Raw genomic sequence first — 24999 nt, 5'->3', positions numbered from 1 at the left:
CTCTGCACACTTACTACAGTTGTGTTTACCTTTTCATCATTTTAAAACCACCTCACAAGCTTGCTACTCAGTTAGAGATGCCAGATGAACCAAACACCTGGGTAAATACTGACAATGTGAAAGCAGGGGGTGAAAGAAGAGCTTCTCAGCTTGTCCACAAGGTGCTAGAGAACAGGGTCGTGGGAGGCCAAAAAGCATCACATTTACCTTAATGCTTTGCCTTTTCCACACTGCCTATGGCATGCAGACTTCTCTGACTGGGGTGAGTATGTGCATGGAGAAGTGCATTTCTGAGAAGTGTCAGGTGGGTGTGGTACATTAAATGCAGACTATTACAGGTACCATGTTTCATCTTTTTTGTAGATTGTATTTTTTAAATTGAGTGAGTTAATTTATCAATAACCAAAACTAATGAGTACTCAAAATGGATGAGACAACTGTCCACTGGCTCTCAGAAAAGATTGTAAGAGGAAAAATGTGTTATTGAGAGAGGAGATATTACATGCTTTAAAAAAAAACCTCTGCAGTTGTTTCTCTTATAAGAAAAAGAAAAGTAGACTATGAAGGCTAGTATTGATGGACCCATCTACAAAAGAATTCCTCACCTAAGGGAGGTGAACACTGAAGAAGGGTGGAAAGCCAGAGAATCAGGGAGTTTGCTCTGAGACTAGGTTTCCTAGTAATATCAGAAGCTACACCCATAAGGTCTCACTAGGTAGTTTTAATGTCATCTTGACCTAAGCTAAAGTCATCTGACAGGAGGGAACCATGATTAAGAAAATGCCTCCATAGGATAGAACTCTAGGCAAGCCTGTCCTAGTATTGAATGATCGGGGAGGGCCCAAGCCATACGGTACAACCTATGTGTTGTACCCTTATGCCTTATGACCTTTCTGTAAGAAAGCAGGCTGAGCAAGCTCTTGGGATCAAGCCAGTAAGCATCACCCCTCCACTGCCTTTGCACTGGCTCCTAACTCTAGGTTCTTGCCCTGTTTAAGTTACTATCCTGACTTCCTTCCATGATGAATACTGATATGGAAGTGTAAGTCAAATAAACCCTTCTCTCCAACATTTCTGGTCATTGTATTTTATCACAGCAGTTGTAACCTTAAGACATTGAGCTAAACAGTGAGAATACCAATGGCCATGCCAAAGTGGGTGGGAAAAAAAAAAAAAAAAAAAAAAAAAAAAAAACGTTCGCCAGGCCTCAGCCCTACACAAGGAACTACAAGGAGTTACGGAATGCGAGAACAGGAGAAATAATCTTCCCTGAGGAAGATTATACCAATTGGTAGTCCAATACCAAATAGTCAATCCTGAAAACAACATACATACAAGTAACATACTGACCAAGGAGGTTGTATTTAGAAGTACACATGTACACACATACACATACACACACATACACACACACACACACACAGCAGTTAACTGGGAAAGTATCATGGGTTTGAAAGAGCAAGGAGAGTTATATGAAAGGGTTTGGAGGGAGGGAAGGTAAGGAAGAACTGATAACATTATATAATGGTCTCAAAACTAACAGAAGAAAGTAGGTTAATGTTTCATGAAATAATACATGGTAATCTATACTACCGCCTGCGGGCAAGGCACCAGTGAACAGGCTGGCCTATTCTCAGACAGACAGTCTCTCTGACTCAGAGCTACGAACTCTCTCCACCTGGCTCACCAAGTTCCCAGAGCGAGCCGCCGCCACACATGCCCCACACTTCCAAATACACATGGCTGGCTGGGGTGCCCTTGTCACTGTACCTTTCTCTGGAACCTAGCTGAGTCGCCGTGTGAAGGAAAACAGCACAGGATCATAGTTTAGAATGAACAGACAACACAATCACTGAGCACAGAAACTAGCATCCTAATTTTGTAAACTATTCTAAATTATAAATCCTCTGGTGGCAGATCCACCTAAACCGGGGACCTCTGGCTACCTACATTATGCCTCCCTGCTCATCCTGTCCAAAAGGAAGTTTCAGCTCTCTGACCTGGAAGTCCCGCCTCCTTCTTGCCCTGTGATTGGTCCTTTGAAATCTTTATTCATTGGGGGAATATTCTGCCACTGGTTAATACCACTCTGCAGACAAGTCGTATTTTTCTTTGATTCCAAGCACACTGCCAAGCTCCTGCTGCAACAGCATACATGCAAATTACAGGTTGAAGAGCTAATTTTTAAAAAATGAATAATATTTAAAATATTTCACTGATAATTTAAAATTATTCCAAAATCTTATTTGCCCAACATCTTCTATCAGCTATGGCATTCTGTTATGGTCTGAAAGTAAAAAGCCCCTTCCAGTTTTGACTATTACACAGATTGTGTGGTCGCACTGAGTAGTAGTTCCAGATATGCTTAAGACAAAGCAACAGAACAGTGGGATTTTTTTTAAGTCTGACAGAATTTGGAATATTTATTGCTTGTTTTTTCTTTTCCTGAAGGAACCTCTGTACTATTTATTGGGTTGGTTTTTATAGCGATGTGGTACTCAGCAACCTGACATTGCAGTGTCAGTTGACCAAGGCATCAGAATCCGAAGCTAGGTCTTTGTGATGTAGACAGAGTTCTCAAAAGAATGCTCTTGATAGACTGTAAGCGACCATTTCCTTCTCATGTTCTCCACTGATCAAAGTAATGAAGGTAATAGAGTGTGAACAACACAGAACTTGTACTTACCAAATACCACTTAAACAGGAAAGCTAATTTCAGCCCCTACAATGAAAACTGTATCTGGGATCTTAACTGCACTGTGGAGCAGTCCTCTTCTCATGGCTACGTGTTACTTAACAAGAATTAATGTCACAGCAATAAAAACATGTGAGGCCTACATTAGCAATGTTTTCAGCCTTGTGCCCATGCCAAACAGACTGTATTAGAAAGCAAATCAAAATGAGAATGGTCATACAGAAGTAACTGCAGAGTAAGGTGTATCTGGTACTGAGTAGCATTTTAGGATATGTAGATGCTCATGTTTATGCTGAGGCTCCCCACAGTACATACGAGCACTGATATCAGGGGTCCTCTGGTGCTACCATTTCACCTTCACCTATGTCCACAGTACATACGAGCCCTGATATTGATGGAAGTTAGAAACAAAAACGAAGTTAAGACCTCACAGAATCCACGGCCCAGGCATAAGGCAGGCCAGGGGCAAACCAAGACAAGCTGGGGCCTTCTCAAGTTTGTTAGAATAGCAGGATGGTCCTCCCAAGGTCGTTAAGAGATTCCAGAAACTAGTCGGCCAGAAAGGTAAAAAGTAGCCTAAACAACCTCCACTGAGTCATGGGCCATCTGGGCTCCCTCCCCCCACCCTTTCTTTTCTCCTGTAGTTTAATGTTAACTAGGCCCTCTGCTAACAAGATAAGTCTCCCACTCCCCTATCTTCTACTCTCCTACATTGCTGATGCACATACTACCCGCTGATGTAATTGTATGCCAATTACTCCCTCAATGTATGAATTGACTAATTATGTAAAGCATGCGAAACCCCCTTGCTTTTTCCCATATAAACCCCTAGCTTTTGAGCCTCGCCGGGGACTGCTTTGTCTCTCGCACGAGACGTGTCAGCCTGGAGCTCCGCAATTAAACTGCCTCGTGTTTTTGCATCAAGCCAGTCTCTCGCGTTTTCTTGGGTGTGCGCCAACCCGCACCCAACCCGAGACTCGAGTAGGGTCTCCCCATTGGGGGGTCCTACAATATCAGGGGTCCTCTGGTGCTACCATTTCACCTTCTTCTATGTCCACAGGACATACGAGCACTGATATCAGGGGTCCTCTGGTGCTACCATTTCACCTTCTTCTATGTCCACAGTACATACGAGCACTGATATCAGGGGTCTTCTGGTGCTACCATTTCACCTTCATCTATGTAAGGTTTGATTTTGTTAATGTTAGTAAAATACCTGAAGTCGGGGTTCTAAATGTCAAATGTTCTCGTAAAGTTGTGTTACTAAATAGAAGGGATGGAAGAGGACAATAAACACTTTTATTAATGACTGTAACTAGCAGGAATTATAAAAAGTATTCTACTCATGTCAGGTCACATTCCCTTAGGCTTTCTTCCCATAAATGTCACAATTCAGCAGTAAGAACACCAATCTTACTTTGACTGTCTTTCTGCCCATGGTGAGAAATGGTTTATAAACAGAGAAATGGAATAATTCGCATGGACTGAAGAAATTCTTCTCTTCAGATTCTACCTCACAAACTCAGAAGGGCAATTGCTGACTTATGTAACTCCTTACCTCAGTAGTAAGTTTGCACTACAGTTCTCATGATTTTAAATCTGAGGTAGAATTAATTATCTAGTAAAACATTTTGATTGGAGCACAAAAAATGAGATTCAGCAATGATTGGAGCACAAGAAATGAGATTCAGCAAATCTGACCTTTTCAGCATTTTTGTATCCTATAATTTTAAATTTTATAACACACAGACACACACACACACACATACACACACACACAGAGAGAGAGAGAGAGAGAGAGAGAGAGAGAGAGTAAATGTTATAATTCTAAGTTAAAGTTTGACTTCTTTAAGATACTGAATTGGGTTGTGACATTACCTGTTAGATATCTTACTTGAAAGTATGTTTAAAAAGAAAGGTATAGTATCCTAGATTTGAGTAAATCAAAAATATTGACACAAGAACTAAGGAGTGGCCTGGGACAGGACCCTTCTACTTTCCATCTGCTCCCAGAGCTGATCCTGTACCACAGAACTTCATACCAAATAGCACTGGAAGAGAGCTAGCCTCCCAGGAGTTCAGACAAGCCTGAGAGCAGGCGAAACATCCACCACTGCTGCTCAGAGGGACCCGCCCAGAACCCTCAGGACCCAGGAACTGAGGAGTGGCCTGGGACAAGAGCTTCTGGTTCCAGTCTGCACATCCTTGCTGATGGAAGCCTGATAGGGCTGTTTCCTATGAGGCTTTGCCAGAGTCTGACAAATACAGAGGTGGATGATCGCAGCTAACCGTTGGACTGAGCTCAGGCATCCCAGATGGTGGAATTAGAGAAGGGAATGAAGGATCTGAGGGGGGTTGCAGCCCCATGGAGGGAGCTAGGGTATCAGCAGGCCAGACGCCCCAGTGCTCCTGTGGACTGGACCACGAACCGAAGAGTACACATGGAGGGCCCATGGCGCTGGCTGCATAGGTGGCAGAGGATGGCCTTGTTGGACATCAGTGGGAAGAGAGGCCTGTAGACCTGAGGGTGTTCAATGCCCCAGTGTCGGAGAATGCCAGGGAGGGAGGACAGGAGTGGGTGGGTAGAGGAGCACCCTTATAGAAGCAGGGGGTGGGAAATGCAATAGGGGGGTTCTTAAGGGGAGACCTGGAAAGGGGGAAACATTTGAAATGTAAATAAAGAAAATATCCGCTGTAGGAGCTCTCTAGTGGAGTTCTTTGGGTCACTTAGGTAGACGATCATGTCCTCTGCAAATAATGATAGTTTGACTTCTTCCTTTCCAATTTGTATCCCTTTGACCTCCTTATGTTGTCGAATTGCCCAAGCTAGTACCTCAAGTACAATATTGAAAAGATAAGGAGAAAGGGGGCAGCCTTGTCTGGTCCCTGATTTCAGTGGGATTGCTTCAAGTTTCTCTCCATTTAGTTTGATGCTGGCTACCGGTTTGCTGTATATTGCTTTTACTATGTTTAGGTATGGGCCTTGAATTCCTGTTCTCTCCAAGACTTTAAGCATGAAGGGATGCTGAATTTTGTCAAATGCTTTTTCAGCATCCAATGAAATGACCATGTGGTTTTGTTCTTTGAGTTTGTTTATGTAGTGGATTGTATTGATGGATTTCCGTATATTGAACCAACCCTGCATTCCCGGGATAAAGCCTACTTGATCATGGTGGATGATCGTTTTGATGTGTTCTTGGATTCGGTTGGCAAGAATTTTATTGAGTATTTTTGCATCGATGTTCATAAGGGAAATTGGTCTGAAGTTCTCTTTCTTTGTTGGATCTTTGTGTGGCTTTGGTATCAGCGTAATTGTGGCTTCGTAGAAGGAATTGGGTAGTGTTCCTTCTGTTTCTATTTTGTGGAATAGCTTGAAGAGTATTGGTGTTAACTCTTCTTTGAAGGTCTGGTAGAATTCTGCACTGAAGCCATCTGGTCCTGTGCTTTTTTTGGTTGGAAGACTTTCTATGACTCCTTCTATTTCTTTAGGCATTATGGGACTGTTTAGATGGTCTAGTTGGTCCTGATTTAATTTTGGTATTTGGTATCTGTCAAGGAAATTGTCCATTTCCTCCAGATTCTCCAGTTGTGTTGAGTATAGGCTCTTGTAGTAGGATCTGATGATTTTTTGGATTTCCTCAGTTTCCCTTGTTATATCTCCCTTTTCATTTCTAAGTTTGTTAATTTGGATACTTTCTCTGTGCCCTTTGGTCATTCTGGCTAAGGGTTTATCTATCTTGTTGATTTTCTCAAAGAACCAGCTCCTGGTATTGTTGATTTTTTGTATGGTTCTCTTTGTTTCTACTTGATTGATTTCGGCCCTGAGTTTGATGATTTCCTGCCTTCTACTCCTCCTGGGCGAAATAGCTTCTTTTTGTTCTAAGGCTTTCAGGTGTGTCATTAAGCTGGTAATGTATGCTCTCTCCATTTTCTTTTTGGAGGCACTCAGGGCTATGAGATTTCCTCTTAGCACTGCTTTCATTGTGTCCCATAGATTTGGGTATGTTGTGTTTTCATTTTCATTGTGTTCTAAAAAGTCTTTAATTTCTTTCTTTATTTCTTCCTTGACCAAGGTATCATTGAGTAGAGTATTGTTCAGTTTCCACGTGTATGTGGGCTTTCTGTTGTTTCTGTTGCTATTGAAGACCACTTTTACTCCATAGTGATCAGATAGGAGGCATGGGATTAGTTCGATCTTCTTATATTTGTTGAGGTCTGTCTTGTGACCAATTATATGGTCGATTTTGGAGAAGGTACCATGAGGTGCTGAGAAAAAGGTATATTCTTTTGTTTTAGGATAGAGAGCTCCTACAGCTGATAAATAACTTCAGCAAAGTGGCAGGTTATGAAATCAACTCAAGCAAATCAGTGGCCTTCCTATACTCAAAGGATAAGCAGGCTGAGAAAGAAATTAGGGAAATGACCCCCTTCACAATAGCCACAAACAGTATAAAGTATCTTGGGGTGACTCTTACCAAACATGTGAAAGATCTGTATGACAAGAACTTCAAGACTCTGAAGAAGGAAATGGAAGAAGACCTCAAAAAATGGGAAAACCTCCCATGCTCATGGATCGGTAGAATCAATATAGTTAAAATGGCCATTTTGCCTAAAGCACTATACAGATTCAATGCAATACCCATCAAAATCCCAACTCAATTCTTCACAGAGTTAGAAAGAGCAATTATCAAATTCATCTGGAACAACAAAAAACCCAGGATAGCTAAAACTATTCTCAGCAACAAAAGGAAATCTGGGGGAATCAGTATCCCTGACCTCAAGCAATACTACAGAGCAATAGTGTTAAAAACTGCATGGTATTGGTACAGTGACAGGCAGGAGGATCAATGGAACAGGATTGAAGATCCAGAAATGAACCCACACACCTATGGCCACTTGATCCTCGACAAAGAGGCTGAAAACATCCAATGGAAAAAAGATAGCCTTTTCAACAAATGGTGCTGGTTCAACTGGAGGTCAGCATGCAGAAGAATGCGAATTGATCCATCCTTGTCTCCTTGTACTAAGCTCAAATCCAAATGGATCAAGGACCTCCACATAAAGCCAGACACTCTGAAGCTAATAGAAAAGAAATTGGGGAAGACCCTTGAGGACATCGGTACAGGGAGAAAGTTTCTGAACAGAACACCAATAGCGTATGCTCTAAGAGCAAGAATTGACAAATGGGACCTCATAAAATTACAAAGTTTCTGTAAGGCAAAGGACACCATCAAGAGGACAAATCGGCAACCAACAAATTGGGAAAAGATCTTCACCAATCCTACATCAGATAGAGGGCTAATATCCAATATATATAAAGAACTCAAGAAGTTAGACTCCAGAAAACCAAACAACCCTATTAAAAAATGGGGTACAGAGTTAAACAAAGAATTCTCACCTGAAGAACTTCAGATGGCGGAGAAACATCTTAAAAAATGTTCAACTTCATTAGTCATTAGGGAAATGCAAATCAAAACAACCCTAAGATTTCATCTTACACCAGTCAGAATGGCTAAGATTAAAAATTCAGGAGACAGCAGGTGTTGGAGAGGGTGTGGAGAAAGAGGAACACTCCTCCACTGCTGGTGGGGTTGCAAATTGGTACAACCACTCTGGAAATCAGTCTGGCGGTTCCTCCGAAAACTGGGCACCTTACTTCCAGAAGATCCTGCTATACCACTCCTGGGCATATACCCAGAAGACTCCCCACCATGTAATAAGGATACATGTTCTACTATGTTCATAGCAGCCCTATTTGTAATTGCCAGATGCTGGAAAGAACCCAGGTATCCCTCAACAGAAGAGTGGATGCAAAAAATGTGGTATATCTACACAATGGAGTACTATTCAGCCATTAGAAACAATGAATTCATGAAATTCTTAGGCAAATGGATGGAGCTAGAGAATATCATACTAAGTGAGGTAACCCAGACTCAAAAGGTGAATCATGGTATGCACTCACTAATAAGTGGATATTAACCTAGAAAACTGGAATACCCAAAACATAATCCACACATCAAATGAGGTACAAGAAGAAAGGAGGAGTGGCCCCTGGTTCTGGAAAGACTCAGTGAAACAGTATTCAGCAAAACCAGAACGGGGAAGTGGGAAGGGGTGGGTGGGAGGACAGGGGAAGAGAAGGGGGTTTGCGGGACTTTCGGGGAGTGGGGGGGCTAGAAAAGGTGAAATCATTTGAAATGTAAATAAATTATATCGAATAAAAAAAAAGAAAATATCCAATCAAAAAAGAAGAGAAAGAAAAATTATTAAGCTATTTAGAACTAAATCAGTGGTAGCCTAATAAAATGCCTTATGCTGGCTAAAACTGACATCTTAAGAGATACAGTTGTAGAGATAGTTGAAGAAATAATTTGTTTGAAAGAAAATTGTCTAAATAAACCATCTTTAGAACTTGAAAAAAATCTTTCCATGTTATAAAAAAGTGCTGTTCTTCCTGCTAGATAATCTTCCTCTAAGCTGCTTTTATAATACTCTTCAGATTAGCATTGACTAGGTTTCAATGTACAGTACTATGTTTATATGTTCATTCATCAAGCCATCGTTCCCAGTCAGAACTTGTCAGTTCCACACCCTGTGCTAATGCATGCCATTGGTTCCAGGCTGTTAACTGGTGTGCGCCCTTTGTCTTTTGTTATCTTTCCTTTGCTATTCTCACCCACAGTCCAAATTTCCTTACAGCATGAGTTGAATAATTCTGCTTTCAGCTTCCAACACGATGGACTTTCCAAAGAACCCTTAAGTTCTACTTCAGCTTATAGCCAGAGATTGGACAAGAAATTGTGGTTTCTGTTGGCTAGTTTCTTTTAATTATATAAATTAAACAAGACTTTGATAACAACTCTTTATCTTGCTCCTGTGAACACAGATTTTTTTAATAGTAATTACTGCCAACATTTTGGAGGGTTTGAGTGTCTCATGGCTGTAACTCTACTCTTGCTGCTTTTTGTGATTACTGAGGCTACCCTTCTGTTTATCCTGAATGCCAGGGCTGTCAGCGTGGCTTAGTTGGTAACATACCTCCTGTGCAAGGACCTGAGCCCCTAGCACCTCTATAAAAGGTGATCCTGAAATGTAATGATAAGGACTAGAGGGGCAGACTCAGGGAAACAGCAGGGCCTCAGTGGCCACCCTTCCTGTCTGGATCATCTCTCTCCAAATCAGGGAGAGGTAAGAGGTCCTGGACTGAAGTATAAGGTACTATGAGATAGAAAAAGATGCCAGAAGTGAACCTTTGGCCATCATATGAATGCAGAGACACACATGTACACATATGTATAACACACAACAAAACCTAAACAATTGAATTGTACATATTTCTTCATAGCTCTTACGTTAGAATATTGGAATCCTCAAGCTCTCTGATAATCCCAAGTATGCAAAACATCCCTCTTAGTGGTGGCCGTGAGGGAGAGGAACCTTTCTTGAGAAGCCTGGTAAAGCAAGTGGTTCCTGTAAAGCTTCCTCTTGACCCTGGTTTTCATTCCTCCCCAGCTTCTTCTCTCGAATTTTTTTAATCTACTCACAGCCATAGTTAAATGAAGGACTTAGTCTTTGAAAGCGTACTGATTCTTGCATGCCCGTTCTCTATCTACCACCCCATATCATCACCCCCATCTGCTGCTGAGTTCTAAAGATGTAAACTTTACCAAGAGTGAGCCCCTCTGCCCCATCTTCACAAAGGCAATTGAGTAGGTTTTCTACAACATTTACCAGAATCCTTGGAAAGGAACTCCATCCTCCACCAACAAAGCATTGCAATTCCCGCAAGCTTTCTGCTTTCTCTCCTTGGGTTTCATCTTCTTTGAACTAGTGTCCTTGGCCTCAGTCTTATCCATCCTAGCATGGCGCTCACACTTGCATGCTGTTCAGCTGCGGCATCTCCTATAGTGTTCTGACCCTTGCTTCCCCAGCAGATAGGCTAATTTCAGCCTTTGCTCTTGTTCCTGGGCTAGTGGCCATGAGAGAGAGGAGTGCTGAACAAAAGGATGACCTGTTGCTTTGCAGGTCATGTGTTTGTTCAAAGTCATTTCAAGGATTAGAGAGTTTAGTCTTTAATAGGAAAATGCAGGATGACTCCCCACAGCCTGTACACTTTAGGTGAATCAAAAGGTTTTAGCTCATTTAGTTCAAGTATCCCTACTCTGTTTGTTTATTTTTTCCCAGAAGAATACTCACCTTGACATAAAAGACTTGGTGGGAAACTAAGGACATACCCTTAATGGGGACTCTGTCCTTTATAATGAAATCCTGGCCATGGTCCTTAGGTTTTTTTATACCCTTGTGAAAATTGAGACTTACATAGACTCCTTCTAAGGAGGCCATGAAGTCTATGCTACTTGAGACAATTCACCAGGGTTGCTTTCCACATGCACCTTACTGTGGCATGCATACTTTTTTTTCTAAAGGAAAAGAATAAAATCCAAAACTTCCCAGTACCTCACTCTGAAGCATCAGTCATGTGGCATGGTGTGTCAACAATTTCCTTTGCCTTAATATTATGGTGTTTTCCCTATTGGAGCTGTCTCTGTTGTTTATTAGTACACAGAACAAAATAATAGTGATAGGTGCTTTATGTGAGCCTCTTCTTCATCCTAGGCACTCTGTACCATTAGATAAGATCCATGCTAAAAAAATAAAGTAATTGATAGAAGGACGTTTATTATACAAAGTCACACAGCTCGGTAGCAGAAGGTCCAGCCTGCTTCTCAGGACAAAAAAAAAAAAAAAAAAACTGATTCTCTTAATTCCAGTTGATGCCAACACAAAGATAAATAGATTAATAAAGAAATTGAAGTCAAATCGCATTATTGTTAACAAATTGTCACCTTGTGGCTGCTAATGAAATTTTATTATCTATCCCTAAGATACAAAACTAAATAGAAAGCAATATCTAAATTTTCATACAGATAAGTATATCATACATCATATATTGAAAAAGATGAGTTTAACTTAAAGATTGCTATTTTGCCTAACACTTTTTTTTTTTTACCTTTTCTCAGGAACACCAGCACATCTCAGAAGTGTTTGATAACCATTTCTGTAAATATCTTAAATAATGTCACTAACAGTAAGAAAAAGACTTCCCAGGACCTCTTCCCTAATGACCCCGGCAACAAAAAACAGTGATCTTTCATGGGGAAAATTCCAAAGAGTTAGCTCTCTTTTTAAATTTTTCAGTTTAAAATGTTTCTTTCTTTTTCTAAGCAGCTTGTGTACCTGCTTCACTTGCCAGCGTGGCATTGACTTTTCTTACAGCGCTCCAAAATCATTCATGTTGTGGTCATTTTGGGGGTAAAATAACTATGTTGTGCTTGGATTTATTGTGACACACAGAGGCTAAATTTGATTAGTTTGGATTCAGAGGGTAAAATTAGACTGGTTATTGAAATGCCAGCATTACTCAAGAATGGGACCTGTACTTTTATAACCTCAGAGACTGTTTTCCTACCAATGACTGAAGAAATTAAGCTCTAAGAACATCCCTGGTGCAGCTTTTCCAAGGTGCCTGCGTTCGCCAGTAAAAATGCAGTGTGCTTCCCGTGGAGGTTTGGAGGGGGAAATGCTATCAGTTATTTAGAATCTGATTTATACCTAAAGAGAGTGGCTGCCACTCTGTGATTTCAGAGAAGCTGGGTATCAAGGAGCAATTTTCAAAGAATTGAAAGCTGGTGCTAGGTTATGAATAAACTCAGGAAAGTTCTGACCTTCCCTGTCAAATGATAAGGCTGTAAATATGTTGGCAACTCCACTATGATGTAAGTACCTGGGTGTTTTTTTTTTTCCATCTCTGTGAAGCTCTCAGGGTACAGAGAATCAATAATAGCAAGCTAAAACAAAATGTATTGTATGAAAAACAATTAGAAAAGTAAATAATCCTGTATTTAGTGCACAGGAGGCTGCTGTCCGTATGTTGCCTCTGAAATATGTCTGGAATTAGATTTTTCCCATTTTAAACAATAACATCCTAATGAAATTGAAAAGACTGAATAGGTCACATTTTAGTGTTTATTTAAATGAAGACAGCTTAAGTGACTATTGGATAGAAAGTGAGGTAGTTTATAATATATTTAATGCTTTCTTCCCATTATGCAAAATTTATTTTGGAATGTGGATAGTTCCTGCTAAAATGTAGTCTTTTAAATAACTGCTTAAAATATATAGTCCAGAGACAGCATCTACTACCACATGCTCTACGTGCCATTTGTAGGATCTGTCTAATCTAATACCTCATGGGGATCCTTTCTTCTTTCTGACCTTAGCACTATCAAGTTGGCAGCTCAGAAGAAAATAAAGATGAAGAGAGAGGAATTATTTCAGATAATTTCTGGGTGCCTGGAGCTTTTGTGTGTCTTGTTTTGGTTTGGGTTTTTTGTTTATTTGTTGTTTTGTTTTCCTTTCCCTTTAGGAAACACATACACACACACACACACACACACACACACACACACACACACACACACACACAAATAAACTTGCCAATCCTTCACTTTTTTAAAACTGATCTATGTGCTCTTTGTAACAAAAGTTTAAAAAATGAATTTTCCCTCTTCTGGTCACTAAAATCGAAAGGACATAGAAGGAGGGAAGAAAGACGGCTGTCAGAAGGCAGATGAAACAGTACAGGCCACCGCATCTGGACAGGGCTGAGAGTAGAGAGCTTTAGCCGACTGTTGCATGTTGTATCTTAGAGTTTCTCTCTGGTCAGGATTTGGAAGTTGGCTGGCTCTTCAAGCAGAGGGTCTTAGGAGACTCATTTGTCCTGGCATGGGTTCACTTGTGGCATGCAGCCCACTCCCACAGCAGGGGAGCTGGCACTGGCTGTCCATACACAGAACTAACAGATTAGTCTCCCGTTGGGCCCTTGAGGTCTTTGTGACACAAGGACTAGCCTTCCTCAAAGAAGTAAGCTTCAAGCAAGAGAGCAGCTGTCCTTTCCTTCTTTTTCTTACAATTTCAGCCTCAGAATTTACAGATCAACACCTTGTCCATCCCTCACACAGATAGGTCTTATTAGCTCTATGAAATATAAAGAAAAAAATACCAGATGTTATTGTTCATGATACAATGAGTATCATGTTGGAGACATTAATACAGAGCAGTGTGACAAAGAAAGATGTGGCCTCATTCATGCACATATATCTTTGCAATAAGAGAGACTATACCTTCAGTCAAGTGGAGGTCGAGTGTGAACAGGTCACCCTGAGGGTACCTACAGAGAGAAAGCATGAAGAATGTTGACATGTCACATGCTGCTTCAAACACATATGACTCCTGTACTGAATTGTACCCTCATTGTAATAAGCTCTTTTGCAGTGCAGAGGTGGAAGTCAGTTATATTCTTGTGTGTTTCTTTCAGAAATTTTACCATCATTTTGCCTCATTGAATCAGAAGTTATTTTTTTCCATATTGTTTGACTAAACTTTTTATAGCTTCAACAGTTAAAGACATAACACCCTGAATGAGGGACTTCAAAGACTGGACTTTGCAGCATATTATATGGAGAGAATCTCTTATGTTCTATATGGAGGTATCACATATCCAAAAAAAAAGCCAATGACCTATTAGCAAAAAGCACAAAGTATTAATAGGTGGGAGTTCTGGTAGAGAGGAACTCTGGGATAGTAAAAAGCAGAATATTCACCCCCTGAATTCTGAGGAAGTCAGACAGGAAACTAGGAAAGGTAGCTAATGAGCCATGTGACATAGGTCGGAATAAATGTGATAATACCTTACAAGCTAGGTGGGGAGCAAGCCAGATCTTATGACCTAAGCATCTATTCATAGACAGTTAAGGTGCCAAGTTGTATTTTGGGAACAGGGATGTGGGTGGAAGAGCTTGCCATTACAATATTACATAAAATGTGTGCAGGTGCTCAGACTATAGGTTCAGGGGAGTATTTGGAAATGGAGGTAGGTAAGGTAGTATTAGAACTGAACCTTTGGACATATTCCTTGTTATAGTATATGAATAACCTCAGTAGTACTTTATAAAATCTGTGGGAGGAAAAAAATTTACTTTCTTTCAAAATAACTTTCTTATAGTATTTTTAATGCCTTTTGATTTTTGTTTTCTGGATCATATCTAGTTACTGAATTCAAATTTTAGATACTTATAAAAATTTTTTAAAAATGTGTTTTGAGAGCATGAATGACTACAGTATATGGTCGCATCTACATCTTCTTGAACTGGTCATTTTCAAAACATAGCCACATGAATAAATAAAGGAGAACTCAAAACTTGTATGCTAGGTAATATACTCTGAAAATTGGTGCTCTTTCTTTCAAATTCAAAGGTTAAAATCCTTACTCCAAAGTCATAATTTTTAGGACACTGTTATTGTTTGAATGTGAAATGCCCATCATGGGCTTCATGTATTTGAATGCTTGGTCCCCTAACTGGTGGTGCTGTTCAAAGAGCCTTTATGAGGTAGAGCCTTGCTGGAGGAAACAGATCATGAGGCTTTGAGGTTTTATATCCTGACACCACTTCAAGTTCTCTCAACTTCCTATGTTGATTCAACTGCTTCCTAAGTCCAGCCTCATGTTCCTACTGTCATGCCTTCCCCTCCATGATGGACTGTATCATTCTGAGACTGTAAACAAACATAAAAAAATTTCCCCCAATTTGTCCCCCCATCTTTTATCACAGCATCAGAAGTAACACATAGAGAAATAGTGAGGTCATAAGGACAGAGGCCTCATGAATAGAATTAGGGTTTTGTAAAGGGCATCCTCAAACAGTCCTTGTTCCATGTACTCCTGAAGACACTGAAACCCTGCCACATGTGAACTACATAGTCACTGTCAGCTTGAGTCAGCCGCATCTGGACCTTAGAATTCCCAATGCTATAAATGTGAAAACTTCCTTATTATGGTGTGTAAATCACAAGTTTATACTATTTCATTATAGAAACTAAGGCGTGCAGTTCTTTTCATTCAATTAGCGCATTCTCATTTTGTTTGCTCGGCTAGTTTGATAGTTGTGCTTGGTTTTCCGATATAAAGTTGACTTTAACATTAGTCAAGGGCACCAAAAAATAGCCATGGATATGGCTAATATAAATGAAAATATTAGAAGCCCAGCTTGGATTAGATCTGCTGGACATATGTCCTACTTCATTCTCATCTAGTAGAGACTGCCTGGAGATTTTCACATTGAAACACAGTCACCTTGTCTTATCCTTATACTCCATTCCCCATCTAGTCTGAAGGATGTATGGTTTCTGGGACAACAAAAAAAGATCATTGTTGTGGAGTGCCTGTAAATACAGACTGGCAAGAGGGAAGGTTATAAGGGAACATGATTGGTTTTAGAAACATTGTGTGAAGCAGATCTCTGCTCTAGGAGACCCTGTATACTTGCATAATGGGCAAGTAAAGGCGAGGCAGTGGACATGAGGAGAAAATGGAAATACATTACTCAGTAGTGATATCTCAGCACCACCTTTTCAATTGTGATAAAAGTTGGGAAACAGTTACAGTGTATTTTGGTAGCTGAGAATGGATCAATTATTGCTGCCTTGTTATCTTCTGAGGTTGGATTGACATTTGGCAATTTGAAGAGTCTGGCTGCTTAAAGACCATTGGTTGTTTTATGTCTGATTATTGTTTCTCATAATTTTCACAAAATAAATATTTCAATGTATAAAAAGAAAGAAAGAAGGAAAGTAAAAGATCTGGGCTAGGGTGGGGGGGAGGGAGATGGCAGCTGCTGCCCCAACCAACAGAGGAGCTCCAAGGAAGACCCACAGAGTCTCCAAAGGGTGACAGGGTGACAGGGTTGGGGAAAGGGAGTCTGCAGAGCCCATGGTAGCTCCAGAACAACTTTTATTTTAAAGAGCAGGTATTATGGGAAGTTGTGTTTAAAAAGTGAAAAGTGGACTCATAAAATTGGAAAGGAAGCTAACAGGACTGAGCCGCATGAAACGGAGAATTACAAAACTGATGCTTCACTGCTGCATCTTCAGCCCAAAGGCTGAAAGCAAAGGGTTGGACCAAGGCCACTACGGGGTGGCTCCTGCTAGCATCTAAAGTACATCCTGGCACTGCAGATAGACAGACCCAGACAGGAAATCATTTACATCAAATATATGATTTTTAAAAGGTATATTAGGACCCATTACTTTTTAGAAAATAATTCATCGTGCAATTCTTTTTTAAAAAATTGTATTTTGTGTATGTGTGTAGCCAGTATGTATTTACTCCTGTGAGTGGGTATAAACGTAAGTGAAGATGTACCAGGTGACTTCCTCTATCATTGTGCACCCTGTTTGTTGGAACACTGTCTCGATGAACCAGGAGCTCACCAAACTAGTTGGGCTGACCTCCTCCCTCTAACCAGTGCTGTCCTTAGAGCATGCCTGTGCAGCAAGCATTCTATGACTAAGCCACCATCTTGACACTGTCATGTAATTCTTTAAGTATTTTTAGAAAGGAGAAGGATATTTTAGAAAATATGTACCTAATAAACAGTTCTACCTTGGAAGCCTGACTACTCAAGGGTAATTGGCAAAACTAACTTGGCAGTTCACAGGCTCATGTTGAATAGGATGCAGTGAAGGAGTGGAGAGAAGGCAGTAATAGAGAGATGTGCAGAGGTTATTACTGAGTAGGGCTGGACCCAGCATGGAAGGGCTATAGCTGCTGCTGGTGCAGCTTACCCTGCTGGGATATAGAGAACACAAAGGCTATAAGCACAAAGGTCAACCCAAGCGGGTCTCAGGAGCAGCATGTATCATGGATGGGGAGGTGTGTGGCAGCCTGGAACTTGCACAGAACCTGCCCCTGGACACCATGCCTAGCTACAAGATCACCCTGACTCCGGACAACTGCAGGATATCCAAGATGAGTCTTAGTGATGGTCCTGTATTTATGGGTGCTTCAGAAACCAGAAACCTTGAACCAGACCAATGACTCATTTCAATAGATATTTGCATGTAATGATGCTTGGGCCAAAAATGAAAAACAAAACAAAACCCCTGCAGTGTGACACACTGTAGTTTCTAATGCTCCTATGATATACAAATATGCAGTAGAGAGATTGAAAGGTGGCAGAAGGAAGCAGTGAGTACTTGGTGGAGAAAAGCAGAACTAGAGATGCAACTGCAGGGTCTGGTGTGAGAGAAGGCTGCAGTGGGCAGGGGAACATGCCATCATCCAGTATGGTGGCAAGGTAGTGTGCAGCAGGCTGGAGCTTATGCACACTCAGCCCCTGAACATGCAGCCCAGCAGCACAATCACGTAGGCTCAGAACAACAGCAGATGTCAGAGAGGAGGAATGGTTTACTTTCTAGATTGGACCTCTTTGAAATATCTCCATGGTCCATGCTGCTGCCCTAGGCCGTTTTATAGCCCAAGGTTCATGTGGGTATCTGTAGTCTGTGTTTCCACAGAAGGCCACGTTAGTGTCAGTGGTCTGGGTTGCCACCAGTGGCCATTTGGATGTGAGTGGCCTATATTGCCACATGAAGCTATGTTGATATTCTTGGTACATGCTCTCACTGAAAGCTATTTGAGGTCAGCAGTCCTGCTGTGGCTGTGTTGGTCCTACTGCAGGCAGTATCCTTGCTGATGTTCGCTAGCCCATGTTAGCACCAAAGGCCATGTAGATATCCATGCTCTGTGCTGCCACCTGGAGCCAAGTTGATGACCATGGGCCATGCTGTGGGGGTGGGAAGGGTGGAGGGCTATCCAAGACCATATTGATGTCAAAGGACCAGGCTACCACTGAAGACAATATTGGTATCCATGGCCACTGATGCAGCAGGGGACCACATTGATTTCCGTGGGCTATACTGCTACTAGAGACAATGCTATGATCGATGCCACACACTGAGTCTGGAGACTGTATGGATATCTGTCGTGTGTGGTGTCACCAGAAACCATGTGGAAATACATGATCCATGTTCCAGCTCACTATAAAGAGCAAGGAAGCTACAGTTGAAAAAGAGAGACAGACAGAAAGGTTGAGAACCTCTACCCTTCCTTATCCAACCCACTTCCAAAAAAGTAACAGCCTAGCCAGGAAGCCATCAAAGAAAACTCTTAAAACTTGTGAGATGAATCCTGAAATGTAGTTCTTCACAGTTAAGGGCTTCTGATAGGGGTGTGGGTGGGGAGGGACTCAGTGTTCTTTAAGGTGCTGGCCACCAACACATTTGATCATACTCCAGTGAGTATACAGCCAACACAAATTGGACTCTTGTTTTGTTTGGTTTATTTTTTGTTTGTTCTCAACATTACCATCCTCTTTCCCCTTCTCCTCCTTCTGTTCAGCCTTCTCTTCCTCCTCTACCTTCTGTTTTCAGGATAGGTCAGAAAATTCTGCAGCAGACCTGGGAGGACTGAGAAATGAGTACAATTAGGAATACTATGATGAGTTCATTATGTGAAATAGTCATAGACTCCATTAATATTGGGAATTTCAGAACATAAGGGGTATATTGCAGGCATGGTACCTGTTATGCAGTATCACAAATTCTTGGAACTTTTCGAAATGATGGACAAAGAATGATATATATATAAATTTACTAAATATCTGGACACGTGATCTTCTTTAGATACCTTAATGAAAGTATTCTAACACAGATGTTTTAAATATTTTCTCTTTGCTAATATTTTGCATTATTCTCATGAGGAATAATCACTTACTTTTTAAAAACCATACTGTGGAATGTAAACCTGTACTTGAAGCAAACTCTCAAACAAAGGAGCATAGATAAATCAGTATTCATAGTTTAAATGCCTAAATCTCTGTTCTTAAAACACTTAGTATGCCATAATCAAGTCCTGAGATGATGAGCTCATGGAGCCATATAACTTCCATTTTATACAACAGATGTATACACAGCATATATTGTAAAGTGTGGTTTGAGCACTGTTGACAGGTTACTCATAAAAGCTGGTTGAGTCCAGTTTTATCCTAGTATTTAATTAGGTGAACATTGACTAGGTAGTGTGTGCCTTTTGTGTGCCTTTCTGTTCACCTGGTGCCTTCCTGTACTTTAAAGCCCCCCTCCATTAATTCTATTCAAATTTTCAAATAACTTTTCAAAATTATTGATGCATTTTTATCAGTAATTATTCTGTTTGCTCTAAACAATTTCCCAGTCAGATATTTATTGAACATATAAAGACATTCTCCCTCTGTGCTGTTAATTCAGCCAGCAAAATAAAAGCAGGCTTTTTATCAGCTTTAGAGTAACAATATGAACCTTTTTGCCAGATGCAATTTAGTAGCAAAATGCGGCATCTTGTGCCATAGGTAAAGTTTGCAGCAGTTGAAAGGAAATCATTTGTCAGTGCTAAATGATAAACATAAGGAAATCACATGCAAAACAGGTTTTGCCTTTCTTTGTGGATTCTCCTTTTAAGGCAGGAGGAACAGTGGAAGTGCAGAAGAATGTGGCCATCCCGACCAGGAGTGGCATCTCATGGAAGGCCACTCAGTGAAGATTATTTTGAAACTTAAGTCATTAGGCTGGCTCATAATGCCCTTCCATGTAGCTCCCCTCTGGCTCTGCTGCTAGTATTGCTTACTCCTGGAGTAAGTCTTCTTAGAAATCATTGCTTAAAATGGATTGGTGAAGAATAAGATTTCAAGACTTTAATATGTCAACATTTGGCAGACTCTTTACTCCAATTGCAATAAAAGGTAAGCTTAAAGATGGGGTAGGATTTTTTTAAAAAAAAAAAAAAAGCATGAATGCAGGTGTGAAGGAGAATAAAAGGCATGTTGATTTCACCATTGTGAATACTGAGATAGTCTAGGTTTAGGAGGATAGTAGGGAAAGGAGCCTACTCTTGCAGAATTCCAATGATTATAAAAAATCATTTCACGGTTTTTCTAATTTTGAATAAACAAAGTAGCTTAATTATCATTAAGAAGGTTCTTTCTTGTTAGTCATTTAATGTTAACTGTTCAATTAGAGAATAAGATAAACCCATGTCAGAAAACACATTATTTAGTCTGACTTCACCAGATAATTCCCAATTAAAATCAAATACCAATTGACAGTTTTGAAGCATATCTATGTAATGGTTCAAGATAATAAACCAAAATGTTAAAGTTATATACAATGTGCTTGGTTATATGTTTCAATGTGTGTGTGTGTGTGTGTGTGTGTGTGTGTGTGTGAATGGTCATCATTATCAAGTGAATTTCTTGAAAGGAATCTTTCCAAAACTAAAGCTTCTATAGGAAAGGAGATATTATTTCAAAGGTAAAGGAAGTCTAGATTATTATTCATAACAATGTTCATATTATTCAAAAATTATTCTTCAGTCTGTTTGTTGTTGTGGTTATTGCTTTTCATCTTTTTTTCTGCAAGACTGTCTAGATTCTAGATATAGAATATGTTAATGGATATTGTTACTTCTTATTTGAATTAGGAGTGTCGGGATATGTGTGTGTGTATATATAAAATATTTTTAACACTGCTTTAATGTGGGCTACTTAATCTAACGTGCTGCTCCTATGTTTTGATTTCTCTATCTATTAAGAAAAAATTCAAAGGGTCTCATGAGTCTTCTAGCTCTGAAGTCTTGCAAATGCAAGTTCTTTGGGGATACCATTTGTTGTATAGCTGTTTCACAGTATGTGATCAGTATCAGCATGAAAATTTACTAATCCAAGTTTGTGTGTGCACACTGTAACAGCTTCTTCTGTTACACATAGTGTGGATCCACCATTTATTTTCTTCCTTTAATTTTTCCTGCAGACTATTTACTTTCTTGCAGTTATTTGCTAATACATTTTAAAGTACATGGACAGAGTGACAAAAGATGCTGGAGGTCACCCTTGTATTTAATCAGTGTTTAGGAGTGTCCCATTCATACCAAATCTGGTTGTGTACTTGCACTGTATACAGAAGTCAACACAGGGTATGTTTTGAGCATTAATAGCAATTTAATGAATGACTGCTTTGTGAATCACCAGTATCTTGAATGTGTGTTTGGTGATCTTCTCAATTTGCTATGTATTTTGTGAGGCTCATACTAAGACATACTAAAACACTTTTGTTCAAATGTCAGCATAGTTCCTAAAGTTAAGGAATTCAAAATATAAATTGAATTAAACTGTCTTTGAACTTGGTATTTTTCAATGGCAAAACTAGGGCAAGCTTTAACTTTTTTTTTCAATTAAGCCTTCATCACTTGCAGTAATGCACATGGTACAACATGTGATGGGAATGGCCTCTTTGCCCTCAGTAGGTATCTGTCTATCTGTATATTGTTTTCCTGTGGCTTAGCATTACAGTCTAGGGAAACTGATTGCATGATACTTAAGCATGATTTCCAGTACATATACCATGCTACATCTTTGCTGCCTTTTTATTGGATTATCACTTCCTCACAGTAAGGTTGCTGCATATGTTCTAATAAACACAACTGAAGAGGCAAACCATGACTGATTTTTGTTGCTTCTTCACTGTATAGAACTGCTTTTGACTTCAAAGAGTTATCTTAGCTGAGAACAGAGGATGGAGCAGAAACCTGTGCCGTGATTCATGGGAATATATGGAAGTGAATGATTAGTTCATGTGCCTCTGCTCTTCAGTGATGCCATAAATCCTGCAGGAGTTCTTTAACGTCAGCCTGGATGCCTGCTTCTGTCAAATCTCATATAGACTAGCATATATTATAAATTGAAAAATCCAGGGAATGTACAAAAATTCCTTCACCCAGTCATTCATTTTTTTAGTGATGTCACATTGACATGCAGATAGAGGATGAAAGCTTAATACTGTTCTCGTTTAGCCATAAAAGCTAAATTTGCATATTTATAAACACCAAGACCCTTCACATATGGCAAAACACACTTTTAAAGTGAGAAACAAAATGCTAACTGATGATAGTCTAAGATCTATATGTGACTTCTCAAGTCTCTAAACCATTTTATTCCCAGAATGAAAATGTTAAGGTGCATCGGTTCTTAGAATAACGAGAAAAAGCCATGAATACTTAGCAAAACCAAGTAAGGAGGCTTCCCACTGTGCTGCTTAAATCAGTGACTTTACAGCATTGCTTCTCTTGCCAGGATAATAAAATGTAACCTGTGTATGTGCTGTTTCCTTTGCATTATATGTTGGAAGCTGAAGAATCATCACTCAAGGAGTTAATATCCACTAGTTGAAAAAATTATTTTCTTTCCTTCTTTGTTTGACTTCTCCAGAACACCAAATATACAGTGTATTTAGCTGGATTCTTCCGAAACATAAAGCAGTCCAAAAATAAGGAAGAAGAGTAATTAAAAGCAAGGGTGAATATCAACACTTTGAAAATAAGATACACCCATAATGTGGCACTCCCTCCTTGATACGCAATAGGAAATTGTCCCCATTGTCAGAAAGGCCAGAGGGACAACAGTCTGGGCCTCTGTGCAGATGCCAGCTCTCCCTCTTCAAGCCCTCTTGAGCCCTGTATATGGGGCCTAAGCCAGAAGGTTGCAGTTTAGCTGTCAGCCTCCAGTAGTGTGGGATTTCTGACACAGGGCCCTAGAAGTGCAGCCTTATACAGGAAACTGGGCCAAGTTCTGCCTACATGAAATGCTGCACATAGCCACAGTACAAGATACTGTAATGAACTGGGGATTTCTGCCACCCTTTCTGCTGACAACTGCTGTTATTATAAAGGAAACATCTTTACCTCTTTCAGCATCTGTTAAAATGTGCAGTGTGTGGTATCAGAATGTTTGGCTGTATTGTATTTTGAATATCTATCTTCAGAGAGAATTATTTTCCTTTGGAGAAAAAGGGGGGTGGGGAAAACAAGTGTGTGGTAAATCCTCCAGTCTCATCACTTTAAAAGAAAACTATACAAAACAATAAACACATACTTGCCTTGCAGAGAATTAAAGACTTTTTTTATTAAAGCGACAGGCTAACCATTTACAGTGCTTATGTTGAATTCTGAATATTAGAAACCTGACTCGTAGATAAGTAAAGATTTTACTTGGGAAATGTTCTCTTATATAGAATTGGATGAATATTTGGTTGTGAGTCTAGAATTCAGTGTCACATTGCATCTTCAGCAGATGCAATGGACGGTAGCTTTATAATTGATCGGCCTCAAGAATAAAACTCTCTGTGTGGTCCTGGGCATATTTATCCAATATTTCAGTGTAAAGCTTAAAATGAATAGTAAGCTGATATAGAAAATTAGGTCTAAATCAGGTGAAAGAATGCGCTGAGATAATTTGCGGTTAGTGTTTTGATAAGCCACAGTGTTATTAGCTGGCTGCCAGCACACTACACGTTGTTCCTTCTTGTCCTTCTTTCATACTTGCTCTTCTTCTTCAGGGAAAGCACAGGCTCCACGTAGACACTGGAATGGAAGGCAGCTGGTGTGGCCTTATTCCCGTTGGACAGCCTTGCAACCAGGTGACAACAACAGGCCTGAAATGGAACCTCAGTGAGTAAAACCCTTTTAGAAAGGGAGGGTTTGTCTTTCATTGGGAAGAGGATGTTTGCTTTGGGCAGAGATGGCTTTGAAAACATGAGCTTTTGGGTAGCCTCTTCTTCCCAGACATGTGCACCACCACCCCTGTCAATTTTCATCCTCAATGTCTTTGGTGTTCATATAGGTAACCTAAGGATGAAATGACAGGCTGATTTCTGTATCCCCTGTCAATTCCCACCACCATCTGAATGTTTCAATTTTCAAACCCTCAGTTGTTCTTCTGTTCTGCCATGGTGCTTGGAGCCATATAAGGTATACTTATAATTTCCACTTGTTTTGGAACTCTTTTGTATGCTTTATGATGGAGCATTTGTAGATCTTCCTTGGAGAAAATCATATCAAAGTCTTTGCTCCTCTAATAATTGAGTTGTTCCTTTTGGCCTAGGATGTGAGTCCTTCACATGTTCTGGTTATGAGTTCATCAGATATATGGCTGACACATATGTTCTTAAAATTCTTTGCTAGCATTTTTAGTTCCTAAAATGTAATTAGCTAAGTTAATTCTGACGATGTAGTTCTCTTTTTCTTAATTTGGTTTTGCTTTGCTTTGTTTTATGCCTCTCGATGTCAGGATGCCATCTGTGTTGTCCACTGCTCTCTTGATTTGTGTATAGGAACCACTCTTTTTAGAAGTATCTCAAGTTCTGAATTTGCAAGTGGTTTTCATAATCAAACCTGTGAGCTTTTACAGATTAGCTGCTGCTATTAAATATTAAAATGTTTTCCAAAAATTATGAGCTGCACTAAGCTATGCAAAGACTTCCTGCCTTGAAAAAAAGAAATAAGAATGTGGGATCTGTTTATTAAAGAAATGTTGATGCAT

The 24999-nt window shown here is 40.0% G+C and overlaps 1 protein-coding gene across 3 annotated transcripts in view; it reads left to right on the top strand.

Moving 5' to 3' along the window:
• Tpk1 (thiamin pyrophosphokinase 1) overlaps positions 1-24999 on the top strand; it is a 370262-nt gene that overhangs the window by 265960 nt on the left and 79303 nt on the right. For all 3 annotated transcript variants that reach the window (XM_052173583.1, XM_052173581.1, XM_052173582.1), the window contains one exon: positions 24017-24128. In XM_052173583.1, coding sequence (XP_052029543.1) covers positions 24017-24128 — 112 coding nt within the window. The remainder of the gene's footprint in view (positions 1-24016; positions 24129-24999) is intronic.

The sequence above is a fragment of the Apodemus sylvaticus genome, chromosome 2 (assembly GCF_947179515.1).
Source record: "Apodemus sylvaticus chromosome 2, mApoSyl1.1, whole genome shotgun sequence".
Taxonomy (NCBI): Eukaryota; Metazoa; Chordata; class Mammalia; order Rodentia; family Muridae; genus Apodemus; species Apodemus sylvaticus.
This window is presented reverse-complemented; position numbering and strand designations above follow the sequence as displayed.